The sequence below is a fragment of the Tamandua tetradactyla genome, chromosome X (assembly GCF_023851605.1).
Source record: "Tamandua tetradactyla isolate mTamTet1 chromosome X, mTamTet1.pri, whole genome shotgun sequence".
Taxonomy (NCBI): domain Eukaryota; kingdom Metazoa; phylum Chordata; class Mammalia; order Pilosa; family Myrmecophagidae; genus Tamandua; species Tamandua tetradactyla.
This window is the reverse complement of record NC_135353.1, coordinates 126,245,190-126,266,803: the sequence shown is the minus strand read 5'-3', so window position 1 is coordinate 126,266,803 and position 21,614 is coordinate 126,245,190. Positions and strand designations below refer to the sequence as shown.

General features: G+C 33.4%; 1 protein-coding gene across 4 annotated transcripts in view; it reads left to right on the top strand.

Annotated features, from left to right (window-relative positions):
• Positions 1-21,614, top strand: part of KDM6A (lysine demethylase 6A) — a 295,823-nt gene that overhangs the window by 236,603 nt on the left and 37,606 nt on the right. For 2 of the 4 annotated variants that reach the window (XM_077145579.1, XM_077145578.1), the window contains 9 exons: positions 1,110-1,211; positions 1,861-2,256; positions 7,818-8,596; positions 13,729-13,858; positions 14,982-15,087; positions 15,710-15,915; positions 19,356-19,420; positions 19,496-19,570; positions 20,053-20,201. In XM_077145579.1, the coding sequence (XP_077001694.1) occupies positions 1,110-1,211; positions 1,861-2,256; positions 7,818-8,596; positions 13,729-13,858; positions 14,982-15,087; positions 15,710-15,915; positions 19,356-19,420; positions 19,496-19,570; positions 20,053-20,201 (2,008 nt within the window). The remainder of the gene's footprint in view (positions 1-1,109; positions 1,212-1,860; positions 2,257-7,817; positions 8,597-13,728; positions 13,859-14,981; positions 15,088-15,709; positions 15,916-19,355; positions 19,421-19,495; positions 19,571-20,052; positions 20,202-21,614) is intronic. The other 2 variants (XM_077145577.1, XM_077145576.1) reach the window with 1 other exon arrangement.

Genomic DNA, 21,614 nt, shown 5'->3' with positions numbered 1-21,614 from the left:
AGGTACGTTCACTGGAGTCTGATGGGGTGGGGGTGTCTGGAGTGTGGGGAATGGGCACGGGTGACAGGGTTTGGGTGCGTGGATTGTGTGGGGAGTTGCAGGTCACGGGGCTGCACTGGTGAGGGTAGCACACCCAAGGAACATGACCTGGCTTACTTCCTAGTCCCTGGCTCCCATCTGCAGGCTCTGTGCCTCTGCGCCATCTCCAGCTCTCTGCCTCTCATTTCCTTGGCCTCTGCAACCAGGTGTGCCCCATGTGGTGCAGCAGGCTTTTCCAGGCCAGTTGTACTCCCAAATCGCCGCATCAGTCACCCTCCTGTCCCTTGTCAAACTTTTACATGGAGCAGGGCTAATCTTGAGCTACTCTGTTCGGCTCTCTTCCCATAAGTCCACATTTGAGTGTGTTTTAGTTTTTTGAAATGCTTATACGTTCACATGGTTCAAAATGCATGAAGTATAAATACAGGTTTTATAGGATAAAGCCTCCTTCTAACTCCTATCTCTACCCACTCAATTCCCTCTTGACAGCCAGCCAGTGTTCATAGTTTCATAGGCATTTTTCCACAGTTACATTGTGCATGTACAAGCAAATGTGTAACCCCCTTATCTCACATTTTATTTCTTTTTTTTACACGAATGGTAAAATGATATATATACTGTTGACAGTGTCTTGTCCAGATTTTTTCATGCCAATATATAAAGAGCTTCCTTCTTCTTTTATGTGTACACTGTATATTTCTTTATGTAGATGCCACACCTTTATTTAACAGATGCCTAATTTTAGACATTCAGGATTTTTTTCCCCTAGAACTATTTCTATTCCAAACAGTTCTACTTTGAACATACTCATAATGCATTTTTAAGCTCACAGTGCTTTCTGCATGAATTTTGCAGAATGTTTTATTAATGAATAGAATTTCGTGTCCATTTAGTTCAAAGATCACAATATAGAAAGCTGTCTTCAGAGGAATGTTTAGTTCTTACTTTTCTCAGACTTCTTAAAGGACTTCATCTTGGAGTTGAGTTTTTATATAGTCATTCCAGGGAAAGATTGCTTACAATAGTGAACATGCTATCTTTGACTGTATTTTCTTTTTTTCTTCTATTAGCACTTGGAACAACTCTGTGCAAATAGAAATGATGTAAATCCAGCACAGAAACTGATGCTGGGTCAGCTGGAAAGTCAGTTTGTCTTAATGCAGCAACACCAAGTGTGTATAGCACTTTTTTTCCTAGAATTTGTTAGCATTTTGAATATTTTTGTTGATTATAATATCGTTTTAGAGCATTTTCATGCCCACTTCTATTTTCTACCTGTATTTGGTAAAGTTTATTAATCTGTGCTTTTTGAAATGGACTAGTAATAAACAGAGATTTTTAGGAAAAAACAGCTATAAATTTAATTTTGAACACAACACTTGGTATTTTATTATTTATTTACATGATATTTCACATGTATCTTAAGGACTTATTAATATCATTTACAAGCTATCCTAAATTGAGGTGGTATTTCTTAGGGCTTGTATATTTTGGAGGATCTGACATAAATGTAACATTGAAAGTTTGCAGCCCTTATTTTGTGATGGGGAAAAGATATATAAATTCCTGAGTCCCTTTCCATAATTTTCAGCTGCTTTCTTTTGTCATTACTAAAGGGCTGTTTTTTAAAAATAAAACAGATTTCTACTTTTCCCAGGAAGCTCAACCATAATGAACAAATACATTTTTGGTGTGTATTTTTCAACTTAGATTAAATGTTAGGATAAAATCAGAGATGCCCTGATTATACATCTTCACATTCTGATTCTGTCCCCTGTGGACCACACAAAATAGCATTTACTTTTTATTTGTTTTTGATAGATAAGACAAACAGGAGTTGCACAGGTACGATCTACTGGAATTCCTAATGGGCCAACAGCTGACTCATCACTGCCTACAAACTCTGTCTCTGGCCAGCAGCCACAGCTTGCTCTGACCAGAGTGCCTAGTGTCTCTCAGCCTGGAGTCCGCCCTGCCTGCCCTGGGCAAACTTTGTCCAATGGACCCTTTTCTGCAGGCCATATTCCCTGTAGCACATCAAGAACGCTGGGGAGTACAGACACTATTTTGATAGGCAATAATCACATAACAGGAAGTGGAAGTAATGGAAACGTGCCTTACCTGCAGCGAAACGCACTCACTCTACCTCATAACCGCACAAACCTGACCAGCAGCGCAGAGGAGCCGTGGAAAAACCAACTATCTAACTCCACTCAGGTAATAGAAAGACTAGCTGCCTAGTCTAATAGGTAGGCTTTATTTGGTTTTGTGTATTTTGAGAGAAGATATAAAAGTTTGAGGAACTATTCTTGTAAGAATGTTATCAGTAATACAATGTTATGACTGCGTTGTTATTCTGTATATATGGACATGAGTGTTTTTGCTTTTCCATTATAAAATTGACACACAAGGGTGGGGAGAGGTCTGTGTGGCAGGAGAGATAATCTGGTAAGTCTATAAAGGAAGAGGAAAATAGATAATAACATTCCCCAAGTTTAAATTTACAATCGTATCTTAAGCACATCTATATAATGTTCCTTAGCTCATTTCTACATGTATTACCTACTTAAGATCAGGCACTATGTTAGGTATTAGGTATTCACCCTAACAGGAGAAAATGACCATTAAAAAAGTGGTTACCGTAAATTACTAGAAAGATAGGACTTTGGTGGGAAAATTCTCTGAGAGTACCCAGGAGGGCACATAAGATGTTAGAGTCTCCAAATTAGAGAATTTGGGAGGGGAGAGGGCCTAGTATAGATTACAAAGAGGAGAGGGTGAAATATTGGGCTGAAGGAGGTAAAAAATGGCCTAATTTTTAGTTTTGAAGGCAAGTGAAACTGGTGAACGTTTTGAAACAGGAATAGATTTCATAAACATTATTTTTATCAAAGATATTTGCCATATTTTGCTCAATTGTTGCATTATTCTTAGACAATGAATTTCTACATTTTTATTTCTGAATATTTGTGTGCATAGTTTTTCCCATGTTTTGAATTGTTTCCATGGGTGGCTGCTCAGAAGCAGAACTGAAGGGTAAAAAAGTAAGCATATTAAAATATATGTGTGTATATTCTCAATACATTTTGCCAGATTACTTATATTTTTATTAATCTGCCATAAGAATAATTGTCTTATTGCTGGTTAGCCTTGTACTATTGATTAAATAGAGATGTTTTTCTAAGGCTTTTAAGTTTATTCTTAAAATACTATCATTTGTGGAACCATCTCTTTTCTAGACTAATTAGTAGCTTCAATCATCCTTGAAGAAATATTGAGCATCTACTAGTTATGTCCTATTTGAGGGTCTGGGGATACATCAGCAAAGAAAACACAGAAAAATGTCTTGGTGTAGATAAGAAGACAATAAACAAATTGCAATGCATATGAGATATTAGACAATGATAAGATTAGTGCTTAGAAGAAAGTATATTAGGAAAAGCAGTTGGAGAGTTCTGCGGATTGATAATAGGAGAGTTGCAATTATAAATGGGAAGGTCAGGGAAGACTTCAACAAAAGATAACATTTGGAGACCTGAAGGAGTTAGTTACAGGAGTGAGTCTGGAAGGTATTTTGATGAGTGTTCCAAGTCTGGGGAGCAGCATGGATCATTGAGCCCTAAGGCAGGAATGTGCCTCACATGTTTGAGGAAAAACAGGCTAACAAGCTTGGCTGTGCAGGGCAAGCAAAGAGCAAGAATGGAGATGTGGTCCAAGTGGAAACAGGGTGGCTAAATCAATGTACGTTGTTAAGAACATTGGATTTTATACTGAATTAAATGGGAAACTATGAGAAGACTTTGAATGTAGAAATGACATGATTTGACTTAGTTTTTAACTAGATCCCTTCTGGTACTCTAGATAGACTAAAGGAGGCAGAGGAGTGGAAATGGCATGACTAATTTGAAGATTATTGTTGTAAACCAAATTGAGAGATTGTGGTGGTTTGACCTAGAGTGGCAGCAGAGAAGTGGTCAGCTTTTTGGGTATATTGTGATGATAGAATCAACAGGATTAGCTGATGCACTCAGAGTGTGAGAATCAGACTACCCTAACCGACTAGAAGGATGGATGAAATTGGATGAGATCATCAAAGGATGAGAATAGATAGAGAAAAGAAGAGAGCTTAACTGAGCCTTGGAACATTCCAATGTAATAGATCGGGGAATTGAAGAACTAATAAAAACTACTAGAAGAAGAGTGACCCTGGAGGTAGGAGGAGATACAGGAGAATGTGACTGATATCCTGGAATCTAAGTGAACAAAGTCTTTCAAGGAGAAGGACATGATAAAAATGTGTATAAAATAATGCTGATAGGTCCAGTAAGATGAGAATTGGAAATTGACCATCTCAAGTATTTGTTGACATTACAGAGATCAGGAAACTATGGTGCACAGCCAAATCTAAAAGAAACACGACCTTTTTCTTTTACAGCCTGCAAACTAAGAATGATTTTTGTATTTTTAAATGATTGCTTTTGAAAAAAAAAAAGGAATGTATGACAGAGACTCTATGGCCCACAAAGCCTAAAATATTTACTATCTGATCCTTTGCAGAAAAAAGTTTTCCGACCTTTGAATAAGATTAATTTCAGTGACATGGTGGGGGCAAAAGCTTAATTGCAGTTTGCTTCAAGATAAAATAGGAGGAGAGAAACTGGAAGTAGCAAATGTAAACAATTCCAGTGTAGAAACATAGTCATATAGGGTGCACACTGCATAACACAAGGGATGCCATTCCCATAGACCATGACATAAAAGAGAAAGAAACAGTGGCTGCTAAAGAAGTGGGATTAAGAGTTGTTTTGTTTTTTCTTTTAAATTTAAGATATTAGTAGTAAGCATGAAAGCTAATGGAAAAGATTGAGTCAAGAGGGAGCAATAGACACAGAAGAAAGGGGGGAGGATCATTCGTAGTGCACATGAGAGATGATGGAATTTCAGTGTATAAACATTAAACAATTGTTAAAAGAATAACATGGGATTTCTGTTAAAATGCCTTTTTATACTCCTATGGTATAATGGGCAGTTAATAAATGATAGCGTTTGTTGTGGTTGTAAAGTATGGTTCTTTCTGTTATTTTCTTCTTTACATCTAACCTTAACTCCCTTAGTTTCTGATATTTTCAATAAACACCTTAAACCTCTTTTGGAATTTTGCTGTCATTTTAAAACATAATTCTAATAAAAGAACCCTCAGTTGGCAGACCACTAGGCCTCTGGTATTAGACTCTAAAGAGGCGTTTTCCAGTATTTCTTATACAAACATATTCAAATATCTTTCGCAGGTTGTAATGAAAACTAGATAGACCTATATGGTGTATCTCCCTTTGGTTTTTGATGATGTTAACAAGCATAGTTCTACATTAATTTACATTATAGTTTTGAAAGTGTTTGTTTTGAACTTGCTCTTAAGATATGAAAGTAAAACTATGAATTGTAAGTTGGTTGTTCAGCAAGCACACTAAAGAATTTATAGCTTAAAATACCTTGATTTGCAGATACAGAAGATGTAATAAAATGGTTACATTGTCACATGTCTGCATATTATAATTTGTATTTGTTAAATAATTAATCTGTAAGTAAATATTTGATGATAAATGAACTTTTGACTCCCTAACCAGACTCTTTCTTTGATGATGTTTTAAATATTGATATACTTAAAATATGGAGTATTTTTGCATATGAAAAGTTTTCATATAACTTATAGATTTTGTCTTTTAAGTACTATGATTGAACTTTTAGTTTATTTAACCATTTAAAAACTAAATTGTTCTCATTTGCATGCTCATTGATGTGTATCAAACTTTAATGTATCTAATTTTTAGGTAGGTAAGTTTCTTGTGAAGAAACCTATCATTACTTCAAGGTTTTCAGCTTTAGAAATTGGTTTTAAGGGTATACTAGCTGATTTTAACTAGATGATTAAAAGCAACCTTTAGTATATAAATATCTTGTATTTGGCTAAATTTTTATTCCTTTATAGCTTATTCCTGACATTAAATTTTACCTAAAAGCAAAAAGGCTTTTAACATTGTTGCTGAAGTAATTCTCAAATCAAAATGCAACAATTCTAAAATTTTACCTAGGGTTGGAGGGATCCATTTAATTATTAGGAATATAAATTCAAAATATATTTGAATCAAATATATATTCATCAAAATGAATATATAAAAATAATAATCTTATAAACCCCATACAAGTTACTGGTTTTGATGTTCCAAAATTATAATAATTAGGAAACTATTAAATTATTATTTCATGATTCCAGTGTTCCTTTAATCAGTGTTGCTAAAAATTAGCTTTCCCACTTATTAATTATTTCGTCAATAAAATGAAATAGAAATGTTCTTCTTAAACAGGTTTCACTATGACATCAGGAATGAATTTGAGGTAAAATTTATAAATCTTAGTTCCATTTATCATATTTATCATATTTTCATTTTATTAAATACCCTAAAATGACCTTCCTCCAGACTTAAAACATTTATTTATTTTGGTATAATTCCCCCTCATATTGCTTTAATAGTAGCAGTACAGTTTGTAATTAGGTTGGTAAAAAATGCAGTTTTATCCCTGTCAGTAATAAAGACTTAGAGTGTCTTTTAAATGTGGGTGGGTATGGGGTAGAATCTTTAAGCTGTTCCTTGAAATACTTTCATAAATATAATTGTTTTGCCCTTAAATGAGGATAGCTGAATTTTGTTTTGTTTTTTTAAATATTTTTATTGACAGAACAACATAGAATCATAAGCATTCTTAAGATAAGAACGTTCCGTGCTTAGTGTACAATCAGTGGCTCACAACATTATCACATAGTTAGTTGTATATTCATCACCATAATCATTTCTTAGAACATTTGCATCACTCCAGAAAAAAAGTAAAAAGAAAAAACTCGTACATACCATACCCCATACCACTCGCTCTCATTGAATGCTAGTATTTCCATCTACCCAATATATTTTAACCTTTGTACCCCCTATTTTTTTCTATACCCCTTACCACTCCCTTTCATTTGTCACTAGTATTTAAATCTACTCAATTTGTTTTAACATTTGTTTCCCCTATTATTTGTTATTTTTTTAGCCATATTTTTTACTCATATGTCCATACTGTAGATAAAGGGAGCATCAGACACAAGGTTTTCACAATCACATAGTCACATTGTGAAAGCTGTATCATTATACAAGCATCTTCCGGGAACATGGCTACTGGAATGTTTCTACAGTTTCAGGCAGAGGATAGGTGTTTTAACAGCAGGGTTTGAATTATAGAAGAATAGGTTTTAATGGTAATTGAAAAGGTTTAATCAATTCAGTTTCTGTATTAATCTGGTAATGGGTCACAGGCTAGTGAGTTAGTTTATATTTATCTATCATCATGATTTTAATTGTTAATGATAGTTTATATTTATCTATCATCATGATTTTAATTGTTAATGATCATATATGTATATCCATGTCAGGCTTTATATTATGAGATGAAACTATGTGTATTAGAATTTAAGCAATTTAAGCTACTCAGTGGCTCATATGAAACAATTTATGTCGTCCAGTGGAGTCATATTAACCAATCAGGAAGGAGAATCTCTCCAAAAATGTTATAACACTAATTGCTTAATTATAGATTTTTTTGATAACTTTAGGATTCAATCAAATTATCTTATATAGTTAGATGTTTAGTTTTAGTGGCTTTGCTTTTATTTAATGTTTTTAATTCTGTATATGCACTTTGAGTTTGCTGAATATTAGATTTAAACCATTTTCCTTTCTTTTTAGGGGCTTCACAAAGGTCAGAGTTCACATTTGGCAGGACCTAATGGTGAACGACCTCTCTCTTCCACTGGGTCTTCCCAGCATCTCCAGGCAGCTGGCTCTGGTATTCAGAATCAGAATGGACATCCCACCCTGCCTAGCAATTCAGTAACACAGGGGGCTGCTCTCAATCACCTCTCCTCTCACATTGCTACCTCAGGTGGACAACAAGGCATTACCTTAACCAAAGAGAGCAAGCCTTCAGGAAACACACTGATGGTGCCTGAAACAAGCAGGCACACTGGAGAGACACCTAACAGCACTGCCAGTGTTGAGGGACTTCCTAATCATGTCCATCAGGTGACGGCAGATGCTGTTTGCAGTCCTAGCCATGGAGATTCTAAGTCACCAGGTTTACTAAGTTCAGACAATCCTCAGCTCTCTGCCTTGTTGATGGGAAAAGCCAATAACAATGTGGGTACTGGAACCTGTGACAAAGTCAATAACATCCATCCAGCTGTTCACACAAAGACTGATAATTCTGTTGCCTCTTCACCATCCTCAGCCATTTCCACAGCAACACCTTCTCCAAAATCCACTGAGCAGACAACCACAAACAGTGTTACCAGCCTTAATAGCCCTCACAGTGGGCTACACACCATTAACGGAGAAGGGATGGAGGAATCACAGAGCCCCATGAAAACAGATCTGCTTCTGATTAGCCACAGACCTAGTCCTCAGATCATACCATCAATGTCTGTGTCCATATACCCCAGCTCAGCGGAAGTTCTGAAGGCATGCAGGTTAGTGTGCGAATGTTTGTCACAAAGTAAAAATGGTTGACTGATCAGAATGCTGAAATATAATTTAGGTCTTTTAAGATATGGAATTTAAGCAAAAGACGGTATAGTCATCATCTAAAAATCTAAAATAACAGTTTTGAGAAGAGCTTTGTTATGCTTGGATCTTGTGGTCTTATAATGTAATCAGATGTGAAAAGTATTCTTACAAATTGCTTGATCTGAGTGGGTGTGTCTATGTGGTATTACTGCCCTCTACTGGTTACTAGGGTTGTCAGCTTCAGTGTCATCAAACTTTACCCTGGGGATTAAAATGAGAAAATGGCTTAAATCGTATTTGGCTGAAAAGAGCAAGACCTAAAAAACCCTACTGTGTGTTTGTTTTAAATCAAAGCCATTAAATATTAGAATAGAAATGGTCCCTTCAGCAGTTGTCAAGGCTAGTCTTTGCTTTCGATTGAGAGAACAGGGGCATTTTGTTTGAAGAGGTTATAAAGCAGGCAGTAGAAGAAGGAAAGAGGGAGAATAGAGAGATATGACAACTCTCAGCCATTCTGGAAGGAGCAGCCATATTCTGCTAGTCTTGGAAATATGGAGCCCCAGAGATTTAGGAAGAAATGAGTCTCCTCCGGTCTCCCAAAAAAAGAGTCAAAGAATCACGCAATGCTCTCTTTCTCTCGTATCTAGAAGACAAATAGAGTCTTAAAGGCCTTTTCATTGTACCTGGTGCATATTTAATTTCTCACGTTTACTCATAATTATTGTCTTTTATAAGTGACTAAAACGTGAATGTAAGTCAAATAACGTTCCTGGAATAAGCACAAGAAAGAATTCTCTATTTTTTAGTACATTAAATTTTACATTTGAGCAGTGATATATAGTGGATATTAAAAAGATCTCTTTTTGTCATAGATTGTTATAAAATACCATCTAGAAAATAAATATCCTATAAATAGAAAATATAAATATTCTAATTTGTCTCCATTGACAGTTGAATATATCTTTTGCATTTGAAAGCTTAAAGCAGTTCTCACTTAACATCTATATAAATCTCTTCCTGCAATTCCTTGTGCTTATGTATATCTCCTTTTTAGTATCTAAAAGTTTGGCTATCCTTGCTGCTTTTCAGATTATTTTATGAGAAAGTATCATGGGCCCGACATTAAATACTGACAACTAAAATGAAATGGAAATTTATTATTTTATATTGTTTGCTGCTTGGGAGGGGTATGGAGTAGGAACAATAGGGTAAGGGGGAGAATTAATTTTGCATGTAAAGGTATATTTAATTGATACTGGGACTTTAATACTGTTAATACACCATAGTTTTGCCAGTAACATTTCTTCAAAAACAATTTGACTTAAATTGTTTAAAATACCTCTGGTATATGCCATAAGTTCTGTTACTGTTCATTATTTTCTAACAGTTGTCTTTAAAACTATATTTAGCTATTATCCTTATTCTGCAAAGACTAAAGCAAAAATTGCATCTTTTTCATATTTTTATTCTTTTCTTTGTGTTGTTTGTAGGCTTCTCATTGCTGGCAGCATTTTCCTTGGTGGCCTAGCAAGATAGTGACTACTATAATTAATCCTAACTGCTTTTCAAGATTTTTTTTATGTCAGTAATTTAAAACCATGTTGGGCAATCTCTAAACCAGACCAAATTCCTCTAAAGCATATAAATGAGATTCCCAATTTCCTAAAGTTTTCATTCTTTAGAAATTCAAGAGTTTTATATTTTTGTCTAGAAATTACACTGTTGTTCACGTCAACTCTGGGCCTAAGAAAGTAGTGTTTTACTGTCCAGATTAAATGCTACACTGGACTTGTCTTGGCTTCTTTCCAAGTTATACTCACTTCTACCTGCTCCCCACTTGGCTACTGAGGCCTTTCTGCTATTTCCTAGATATTGCTACTGCCACTCTGCTGGAGCAGGTGCTTCCTCCCTCCGTTATCAACTCAGAACAATTGCTAGAAAATTTAGAGGTCCAAGACTAACATCATGAGAAGTGTATGGGACCTAAGGATTTTCTTGAGGAATACTGTTGGAAAGAATTCCATGGACCTGTGTTTTTGTTCTTCAAGTTATAAACAGTATAAAATAGTGTTATCTTATGTTTTTATTAATAAAGTCTTGTTCTTATAGTCACCTAGTTGATTATGTTTCTTAATATATTAAAGATTATAATCTTCCATCTAATTTTTGAGGTGTTATATTAGTATTCACTTCAGAGTATTTTGGTACATTCTTACAGTTTGATCTTTAGCTTTGAACTCTTAGAAGCAGTATAACCTTGTAATAGACATTTAGTCTTTTTATACATTGTAAATAGCTAAATTCATCAAAACACCATAAATCTCTGGGGTTGCTTGAGTTATTCCAATAAATCTAGGCCTCAGTTTACTAATGAAGAGACAAAAAAAAAGGTCTTATAAACTGGAGATTAAAAAATCTGAAACTTAGAGGAAAAAGTCTTGATGGCAAATAATAATGATAGGTGTAATGTTGTTTGCATTTGTGTTCCATTGATGAGTGGCCTGCACTGAACAGGAATCCAGAACTCAGAAAAGGAGAAAGTGACATAGGCATGAGAGACTTGATACCTCTGGTCTAGGAGCTTCATAAGGAAAAATCATTTAAAGTGTAGATTGGTTTACTTATAGGGAGCACTTTTTTCGTTTCTCTACCAAATGATGTGGGTAGATTTGAAAGTAAATTGAAATCAATATTTTAAATAATTGACCAGTTGCTAATTTCCTCCTGTTCTGCTTTGCTCAGGGAACAGATTTCAAAATGGGAGAAAGGGAGTTCAAAATGGGATATTCTCTTAATCCTTTCTAGCACCTACTTCTTTCTTCAACTCCTTTCTCCATTTTGAATTGTTATAGTAAAGTTTCATTATTTGGCTTGAAGTGTTATAAACAGTGTTGGACACTTAGATGTTGAGGTGATAAAGTCTATTATTTCTATTATTCATAGTCCTGCCCTTTGTGTTAAGATATATTTTAAATGGGGAAAATAGCTTATAGCTTCTGTATATATTTGTTTCAGACTTGACGTTAATAGGTAGTGTTTGAAACATAGTAAGAAATTGCTAGATGTGATGTATTTACTCTTCGGTACCCTTTTATTTTCACATACATAGTTTTCAAGATGATAATTATGTTTAATCTGGCTCTTGTTTGATTCATCTTGGTATTGTGATGGGCAGTACATGCATTAGAAGGCAGTTAAAACAGTTTTGCTTCTTTTATGATTTAAAATTGTAATTGCAGCATTTGAGTGATTGAATTAGTATCAGCTTCCTTGGTCATGTTTCACCTTTTCCTTTTCTGTTTTAAAATATAGGCAGCTACATTTTTCATATTTTATTTTCCAGTTCGTCCCTTTAGTATTTTCTTATTATTATCATTACAGAAGTAGAAATAATAGAGGCAGAATTCTATTTTGTCAAACCCTCCATATTTTCTGTTCTCATCTCTTACGCCCAGAAATTTGTAGAAGCTTAAATTCTGCTGCCACATTTAATTAGCATGAGATAGTCTTTTATAGTATAGTCAGTTTTAATACTTGGTCTAGATCTTCCAATTTCTTAAAATATTAATAATTTACATGACTCTGCTCTGGAAAACAAATTTTATATATTCTATGTCATGTTTTGTTTAAGATCTAGAGCTAAAGAGTGGCAGATAGACAATTTGGCATGAAAACCAATTATTATTTATGTGGATATTGTGACTATTTAATCTTGCATTGGTTTAATGGTAATACTTGAATTATTCCTTTACCAGTCTCAGCCAGGTACTTATTAAAAGCAAAACTTCCACAAAGTTTATAAATTAGTACCAGTGTAATATCTAAATTTAGAAGCTTAAATGTATCATGTCTATCATTAAATATACAGATGAAAACTGGAGTTGAGTAGAATAGTCATTTGTTTAACCTTTATGCTTACTTGTTAAACTTCAAATTTTAGTTTAATAAATATTTTCACATCATATTATAAAACCTGTAAATGTCATTTTTTTAACCTAATTCATTTCTTTGACACCTGCCACAAGCTCTTGTTTATAGTTGAGAAAATTAGAAAGTGACACATCCATGTAGCTATTTAGTATAATATCTCAAAAGTCTGGAACAAATTGAATTTCAAGGCTTAGTTTTCATTTGTGCCAACCAAAAAGGGCTAATTTGTAAGATTTTCCTGAATATCAAAAGCATAGAAAAATAAAAATTGATTTTCTTTCAACTTGTGGTATTCTATAATTTGTGATGAAAAACAACTAATTCCTTCTTAAGCACAACTGCCAATTTTTAACTATGCATAATAATTACAATTTTCAAATTCTTATGTGAAATTTTAATACTTTAAGACTATTTGATATTTCAGTACATTGATTATTTTTAAATTGTAATGATCGGTTGAGCTCTAAAATTATATCCTGCTGGTTTTATGAGTTAGGTAGAAACATTAAGAGATTAGAAATATCTTCCTTTTATTCTTGCACTAGAAGATGTACAGCTTGGAAATAATTGTACCATATTTTAAGAATTTAATTTAACAAATATACCTTCACTGAAGGGCAAAAATCCAAGTACTAATAGGTAATAATTATATACAATTTCAGAATGGATAACAACTATAATTATCTTTTAAAATATTGGCATAACTTGCTGTAAAATTGAATAGATTGGAGTTTTACTAACTTTTTTTAGTCAACAACTTGCACAGAAAGTTATTTTCAGATTTCAGAAAAGAAAGAAAAAAGTGTTTCATTGTCTGATAGATGTCACAAAGATATTCTGGTTATAATTGCTAAGATGAGAACAAAAAAAAGCAGGACATTTTTGTTCTTCAGGTAAAGAATATCATTTGGAAAATTATGAACAAAATAGCAGATGTCAATAATTCATGTTGTGGTATATTTTGTATTACTTTTCTTCAGTGGAACATATAGGAAACAAGAACAAGTTAATAATTGTTCTTAGTTATTTCCTGAAGAATCTAAATCTCATGGATTGTATTTGTCCAAGTGCCTTGTGATTTAATTAGGATTTAATTCAGGGTTTTTTTTTCCTGATATTTTAATAAATGTATAGCTGGTTTATTTTCCCTTCTTCTTTTTTTAAGGAATCTAGGTAAAAATGGCTTGTCTAACAGTAGCATTTTGTTGGATAAATGTCCACCTCCAAGACCACCATCTTCACCATACCCTCCCTTGCCAAAGGACAAGTTGAATCCACCTACACCTAGTATTTATGTGAGTCTGAATTGACTAACTAGAGAAGTAAAACCAGTGTTTGCACTTACCAGTCTCTTAAAAGATCTTTAAACAATCTCTTTTTAAAGATGTTTCTTTAAATCAATAAGGATGCCCTTTAGGAAATAATAAAATTATTGGCAGCAGCTTGAATATTTTGGAGAAAAATAAGATTTTGTAATAATACTTAAAAATGCCTTTTCAGCTATTTAATGGTATTATATGAGAGTAGCAAGAAATACTTTTTTTTCTATTCCAGTTATGAGTAGTAGTAGGCAAAGTTATTTAAAAGTGTAACTTTTTTTAGTAAACTGGGTTCTGAGTCTGTATTCTACCACATTACTAGTTAGTTGTACAGAAACTTTAACATTCATTCCGTTTTATGCATCTACCAAAGAAATGATATTATCTACCTTCGAAAAAAGCATCTGAGAATGGTAAAATGTGATAGTAGATGTATGTCATTAAGAAGCTTAATAGTTTATTTACAATATTTCAAACTAGGTATTATTTTTACTTTACAAAAATTAAGACAATCTGATATATGAAGGTGGGATAAAAGAGTTCAATGAAAGCAACTCCTGTTTATGTTTTTCCCAGTTATGTCCTCCTATCCCATTTATTCCATCTTCCACTTCTATCCCATGCTAGAGCAACAACAAAATAAGCTACATTGTTCAGAGTAATGTACTTAGCCAGAATGATCTTGCATCAGTAAAATGAATCTAGAGTTTATTTTTGTAGATTTGGCCCTTTTTGCCCACTAGAGTCCAAATGCTATTATATTAATCTCCCAACCAGTATTTACTGATCCTTCATTATGTTTGGGAGGCTCTGAAGTACAGGTGTAGTAAAACTTTTAAAGGAAGATTTGAGGGAAAAAATGCAAACTTAAGATTTGTCTTTTATGGGTCTACAGCCTGCTTTCATTTTGATAATATTTTTTAAAGCACTTTATTCTGAAATTTGTTTCTGCCATGTATTTTGTTCCGTTATATAACAATAAGAATACTAATGAATAATGCATTATTTATTTACAATCTGATAAGTGATAAATATAATTTTGGACATAATATTTAAATAAGAGCTCCATGAGATCTAACCATACATTTTAATTTTACAGTTGGAAAATAAACGTGATGCTTTCTTTCCTCCATTACATCAATTTTGTACAAATCCAAACAATCCTGTTACAGTAATACGTGGCCTTGCTGGAGCTCTTAAGTTAGGTAAGCTTTAAATTAAAAAAGAATAATAATAAATTATATATTCATTTTACTATCTTTTAACTTTTAAAGAACTGGCATAAATTCATTTTGATTTAAAATTTTATTTTTCAGTCCTTCATGTTTTCATTTTAAAATTTTCCTGATTTGAAATACATGTGCACATATATCACTTCTTTAATCCATGATGTGAATATAAAATGGTGATATTGGTTACTGGCAATTTTATGGTTATTTTTAAATTTTGCTTTTATTTTGGTCTAATTATACAATTATGATTTACATTAATTAATAGAAGAAACTTCAAATATAAAATGTGGGTGTAATTTGAAGTATTGTAATTCCCTATGTGTTTCCTGGCATCTCTAAAATTAAATAAGTAAAACTTCAGTCCTTGGACCCTTGATTCTGTCTGTATTGGGGTGGCATGATGTTAGGTCTAGGGCTTTAGTATATGGTTTTACAAACCTGGAACTCCAGGTGTGCAGAGGTCCTGGTTGGTGTTTAGGGGAACTGGATGGAGCTGCATAAAATACTTGCCCGTTTTTCTTAAAAAAATTTCACTTGAAAGATACTACTACAAATAAAAATTTTATTTATTAACTACATTTATTTATTTATGAAGACCTGGGCCTTTTCTCTACCAAAACTTTGGTAGAAGCTAACAATGAACATATGGTAGAAGTGAGGACACAATTGTTGCAGCCAGCAGATGAAAACTGGGATCCCACTGGAACGAAGAAAATCTGGCATTGTGAAAGTAATAGATCTCATACTACAATTGCTAAATATGCACAGTACCAGGCCTCCTCATTCCAGGAATCATTGAGAGTAAGTATTTACTTTCTGAAGATCATTATAGGGTTTTAAAAATTACTTTATTTTGGAGTTTTGAAAGGGCATATTACTTTTGTAAGCACATGATTATTTTATACATATTTAAGGTACTTTGTAAGTGCTGTCCATTTTGCTTTTATTAAAGTTTAATCACACCTGTCAGTTGATGCTGTTCAGGAAAAATAAATTTATAGTCTAGTGAAATGTCTCCCTCATTTTTGGAATGTTTCTTTTTAGAGCATATTTTTTTTGTTTGTGTGTTTTTTTTTAGTACAGTTTTATTGAGATACACTCACACACCATACAAACCATCTGAAGTATATAGTCACTGAGAGTATGATTTCTTATTCTCAGCATGATTGACATTTTGGCCTAGATAAGTCTTTGTTATGGAGAGCTGTCCTGTGTGTTTTATGATGTTAAGCAGTATCCTTGACCTCTCTACCCACTAGACTCTAGCACTAACCCCACCCCCCACTTCCCACCCCCATGGTGGCAATCAAAAATGTTTCCAGACATTGCCAAAATGTCCCCTGGGCAGCGAAATTCCCCCCAGTTGAGAAACACTAATTAAGAGGGATAAATTTAGGGTCATATTTGCTTTATGCTTGCAGAATCCCTGGTGTTACCCCCTCACCCCCTTTTTCCTCTACCAGATTAGTGTTATCTGAGAGATAACTCCTCCAGGAAGTCTTAGTGGTCTTCCTAACAATCTCAGACTATGAAAGAAAACAGAGAAAAAGGCAGAAATTTGCAGAAGTTATTTCAAAATATATGGAAAATTAAAAAAACAAAACTTTGAATAATCAGATAATTGTTATTAAAAGACCCAGTAGGTGTTTCAGCAGTGAAGCATTTCTCAAATCCTCTAGCGCCATAAGAACTTTGTGAATTTTTCCACAAAGTGAACATAAAACAACCACAGAAATGAGTTTATTAAATGTATTTATTGCTTATGTACTTGTCTGTATTAAGTTACTTGTCCTTCACGTGTCCTGCAGCTGAAACTTAATAGGTAGCTGAATGTCTTTAATTTGTTATTCATTAGATTTGCTTATCTGTGTGAAAAATGTTTAGAATTATGTTCTGTGTTCACTTTTTCAATCAAGGTGGCATCTGTACTTGCATAAATTGTTCATTTGTGTTTCTTATTGCTTCTCCCCATATGCTACAAAGATGTTTATCCAATAAAGACTGTCCTGAAACTTTCATGGTTTGCATGAACTACTGTGCTTATAAATTTCTGTACATCAAGCTTTTGAGATATTTTAACTATATGGTAAAATATGGTCTGAATAGTACAGTAAGGAAATATAAAAGATCATTAAAGGAAAACTTGAAAGAGATGAAAAGCCAATATAATAAAAGGCAGAAAGAATATTTAAATAAGAAGGGATTCATAAAGAGAAGAGAATGGTTTTTAGTTTGCTTTGAGGTATGGAACATTACATGTGGAAAATCTGACAAATGTTTAGGAACTATAAATTTAGAAAGGCAAAAATGTAAGTATTGGGAGTGCAGATATCTTAGGACAGGGTTAGGAGATATTGTGTCTGAAACAGAAGAATTGTAAATAAAAGTAGTATTTGCATTGAAAAGCACCCATATTTATCCAGCACTTAATTTCCTTACTAGTGTTGTAAATATTTTATCAGTCATGTGTAATACATTCTGGCAAAAAAAATGTAATCCAAGAAGAACAACTTTAATGTATTATAATAAAGACTAGAAAGCATCTTACCTCCTACCTTTTATGTGTATATAGCTATGTATACATTCATGTGCTTCTGCTAGTTTAGTAGGTGTGGTGCTGCCATTTATAATTAAGACTGGTACTTCTTAAGCCTCTCAACTTTCCTTAAGTTTTCTCTGCTTTTGAACATTGGGAAAGAATAAGAATATTTAGTTTTTCCCTTTACAGAAGAATGTTTAAGATTGCTTTTTCATTATTTGAGAATTAGGTCTTTATTCTGAGGAGCATTTTCTTTGTAGTGTAGTGTAGTTTAGTTTAGTTTTTAATTAATTTATTTTTTATTTGTGATACATTACCACATACAAACATTCTTATCATATGATCATTCTGTTGTTATATAATCAATAACTCACACTATCATCACGTAGTTGTATATTCATCATCATGATCATTTCTTAGAACATCTGCATCAATTCAGAAAAAGCAATACAAAGAAAATAGAAAAAAATTCATACATACCATACCCCTTACCCCTCACCTTCGCTGATCACCATCATTTCAATCTACTAAATTTATTTTAACATTTGTTCCCCCTATTATTTATTTATTTTTAATCTATATGTTTTACTTGTCTGTCGATAAGGTAGACAAAAGGAGCATCAGACACAAGGCTCTCGCAACCAAACCACACAGTCACACTGCAACAGCCATATCATCATACAGTTAACTTCAAGAAACGTGTCCACTGGAGCACAGCTCCACATTTTCAGGCAGTTCCCTCCAGCCTCTCCATTACACCTTAACTAAACAGGTGATATCTATTCAATACATAAGAATAACCTCCAGGATAGTCTCTTGACTCTGTTTGGAATCTCTCGGCCACTGACACCTTATTTTGTCTCATTTCTCTCTCCCCCCTTTTGATTGAGAAGATTTTCTCAGTCCCTTGATGCTGAGTTCCAGCCCATTCTAGGGTTTCTGTCCCGCGTTGCCAGAAAGGTCCATACCTCTGGGAATCTTGTCCCACATAGAGAGGGGGAGAGCAGTGAGTTTGCTTGCTATGTCGGCCGAGAGAGAGAGGCCGCATCCGAGCATCAGAAGAGGTTCTCTTGGGGTGACTCTTAGGCCTAATTTTAAGTAGGCTTAGCCTATCCTTTGCAGGATTAAGTTTCATATGAACAAACCCCAAGATTGGAGGCTCGGCCTATTGCTTTGGCTGTCCCCACTTTCTGTGAGAATTTCAAGAATTCCCCACTTGGGGAAGTTGAATTTTCCCCCTTTCTCACCATTCCCCCTAGGGTCTCTGTAGTTTTTTTTTCCTGATAAAATACCATTTCTTAGCTATTACTTTATTTGTTTTATTTTTCAGTTCTCCCCGAAACATACTTGGTATGATTTTAAATGAAATTTTACCTGTCTTCTGGAAATTTATTGGACCAAATTAAATTTAAAGTGATACATGGTTTTTTTTTTTCTATGAATTACCCTAATTCCTGGCTTTTATAATAACTTTGTGTCTAATAGAGGAGATTGAGTACCGTGCCGTGAGCTTTGACTCTTCCAGGGTCTTTATTTAATGTGGTCTTTGATGCAATTTAATATGAGAGGCATGTAGAAACTTAGTTTCAGAACATAAATAATACCATTCAGTGTAGATGTGTACTTTTTTTTTCAGTTGCATGGTGTAAAGGGTAGCCTGATGTAGAATACTAAATTGAAAAACTTTTTGTTTACTCTATAGGAAGAAAATGAGAAAAGGAGTCACCATAAAGACCACTCAGATAATGAATCCACATCTTCAGATAAGTAAGTAATTTTTAATAACCACTTAATATTTCTGTTTAAAAGTTATATTTTTAATATTATCTCTCTTTTTTGAAGTTCTGGGAGGAAGAGGAAAGGACCCTTTAAAACCATAAAGTTTGGGACCAACATTGACCTGTCTGATGACAAAAAGTAAGTCCCCATATGAACTGACACAAAGAAGTATCCTTTGCAAGACTGGAAATTGTCTACAATTTCATCTTCTATTTCATCCCTAGCCATTTTTTTTTTCTAAGTTGACATATGACCTTTGGCTAAATTATTTCTGCTAGGTTTTACAAATGGATTATTTTCTTTTACTTACGACCCTTGTACAATTTTTTATCGAGACCCTGACTATATACTAATTACATAATTATAAAATACAATTATAAAAATAATTTTTCCCCTTCATTTATTCAGTCCATACTTTTAATGCTCCTTTTGAGTATTGCTACTTGTTAGAAATATTTCTTTGAAAAAGTATAAACATTGCAATATTTTACATGACTGTGAAAGTAAGATATTTATAGGTTTAATTGTTTTGTTTTGTTATTGGAAGGCAAGGTTTTGAAGAGATACTTAACTTCCACAAATATTTGTAGCAGGTTTTCAGTCTTACTGTTTTATTGCAGGTGGAAGTTGCAGCTACATGAGCTGACTAAACTTCCTGCTTTTGTGCGTGTCGTGTCAGCAGGAAATCTTCTAAGTCATGTTGGTCATACCATACTGGGCATGAATACAGTTCAACTGTATATGAAAGTTCCAGGGAGTAGAACACCAGGTAATTTAATGAACATATTTTTATACAATTGAAAAGCAGAAGCAAACAAAATGTGAAACATGCAGAAAATCTTGTTTCATTTACAATGAATAAAACTGAAAGGATTGTTCCTGTTAAAAGATTGGACTCTTTAACTGGGATCAGACTATTAAGAATTTTTTCCTGTTTCATTGTTTTTTAAAAATATAATAGTGATGGTGGCTTTATGCAGAGGTTGGGTTTAACAAATGAGCATGAGTGCTGAATCATTACGCTGAAATTTCTTTTAGCCTCTAGTACCTTAGAGCAGCTAGAAATAAAAACCTTAAAGTGTGGAATTGTAACCCATACCAAGCTCTGAAATCTTTTCTACAACTAATTGTTGCAATGTACTTTGAAATTTATTGCTTTTATATATATATGTTATTTAAAGAGAAGGAGGAGTATAACAGAGAAGATAGGATTTAACAAATGAATATGACTGCTGAATCATTATTTGATATTTCTTTTGGTCTCCAGTGTCTTGGAGCAACTAGAAGAAAAAATGAAAAATCGTGGAACTGTAACCCATACCAAACTTTAAAATCTGTTCTATAACTACTGTTAAAATATACTTGGAAATTTATTGCTTTTTTGTATATATATTTCACAATAAAAAAATAAGTTAAAAAAAACTAAATTCTATAAATGGAAAGTTTTATGAGTGAAAATTTGAAAATCCCTTGATTAATAAAAATACAAATGGTAGAATTTGACTTCAAAAATTTTATATATATATATATATATATATATATATATATATATATATATATATATAAAATAGCTCTGAAATAATAATAATAATAATTTAATCTGGAAAGGGGTCATTGGAGCACTCCTGGAGAAATAAGGACCTTCTGGCCCAAAAACTCTGTTGTTGATCCCAACTACTGCAGAATGACAGAATGCAGTGTTTTCCAAACTTGTTTTTGTAACAATCACAGTAAGAAATATATTTTATATCATTACCTATTGTACATATGTATATTAAATATTTCATGGAATAATACATTTTTTAATCTACTCCATTCTCTTTCATTTAAAAAAGAAAATTTAGGTCACAATCCACTAATTAGGTTTCAACTCACAGTTTAAAAAACATTTGCTATGGAGACACTACTTGACTCATCCAGGTCTGTATATTACCAGCTAGGCTTGTCATTTCTGGTAAATCACATTCCTTCTCCAGATCTTTTCCTTCATTTATAAAATGAATTACGTTAGCTTTAGACTTTAAATTCCATCCAACACCAGTGTAACATCTACTTGAATTGACGTGGAATTTCCAGGGTGATGCTTCAAATATTTAATGATTGCTATCACCCAATGTACTGATCAATTAGGACAGATACTGAACAATCAGTTCTGCTTTACTGAAGCCTACTGGCTGCATGT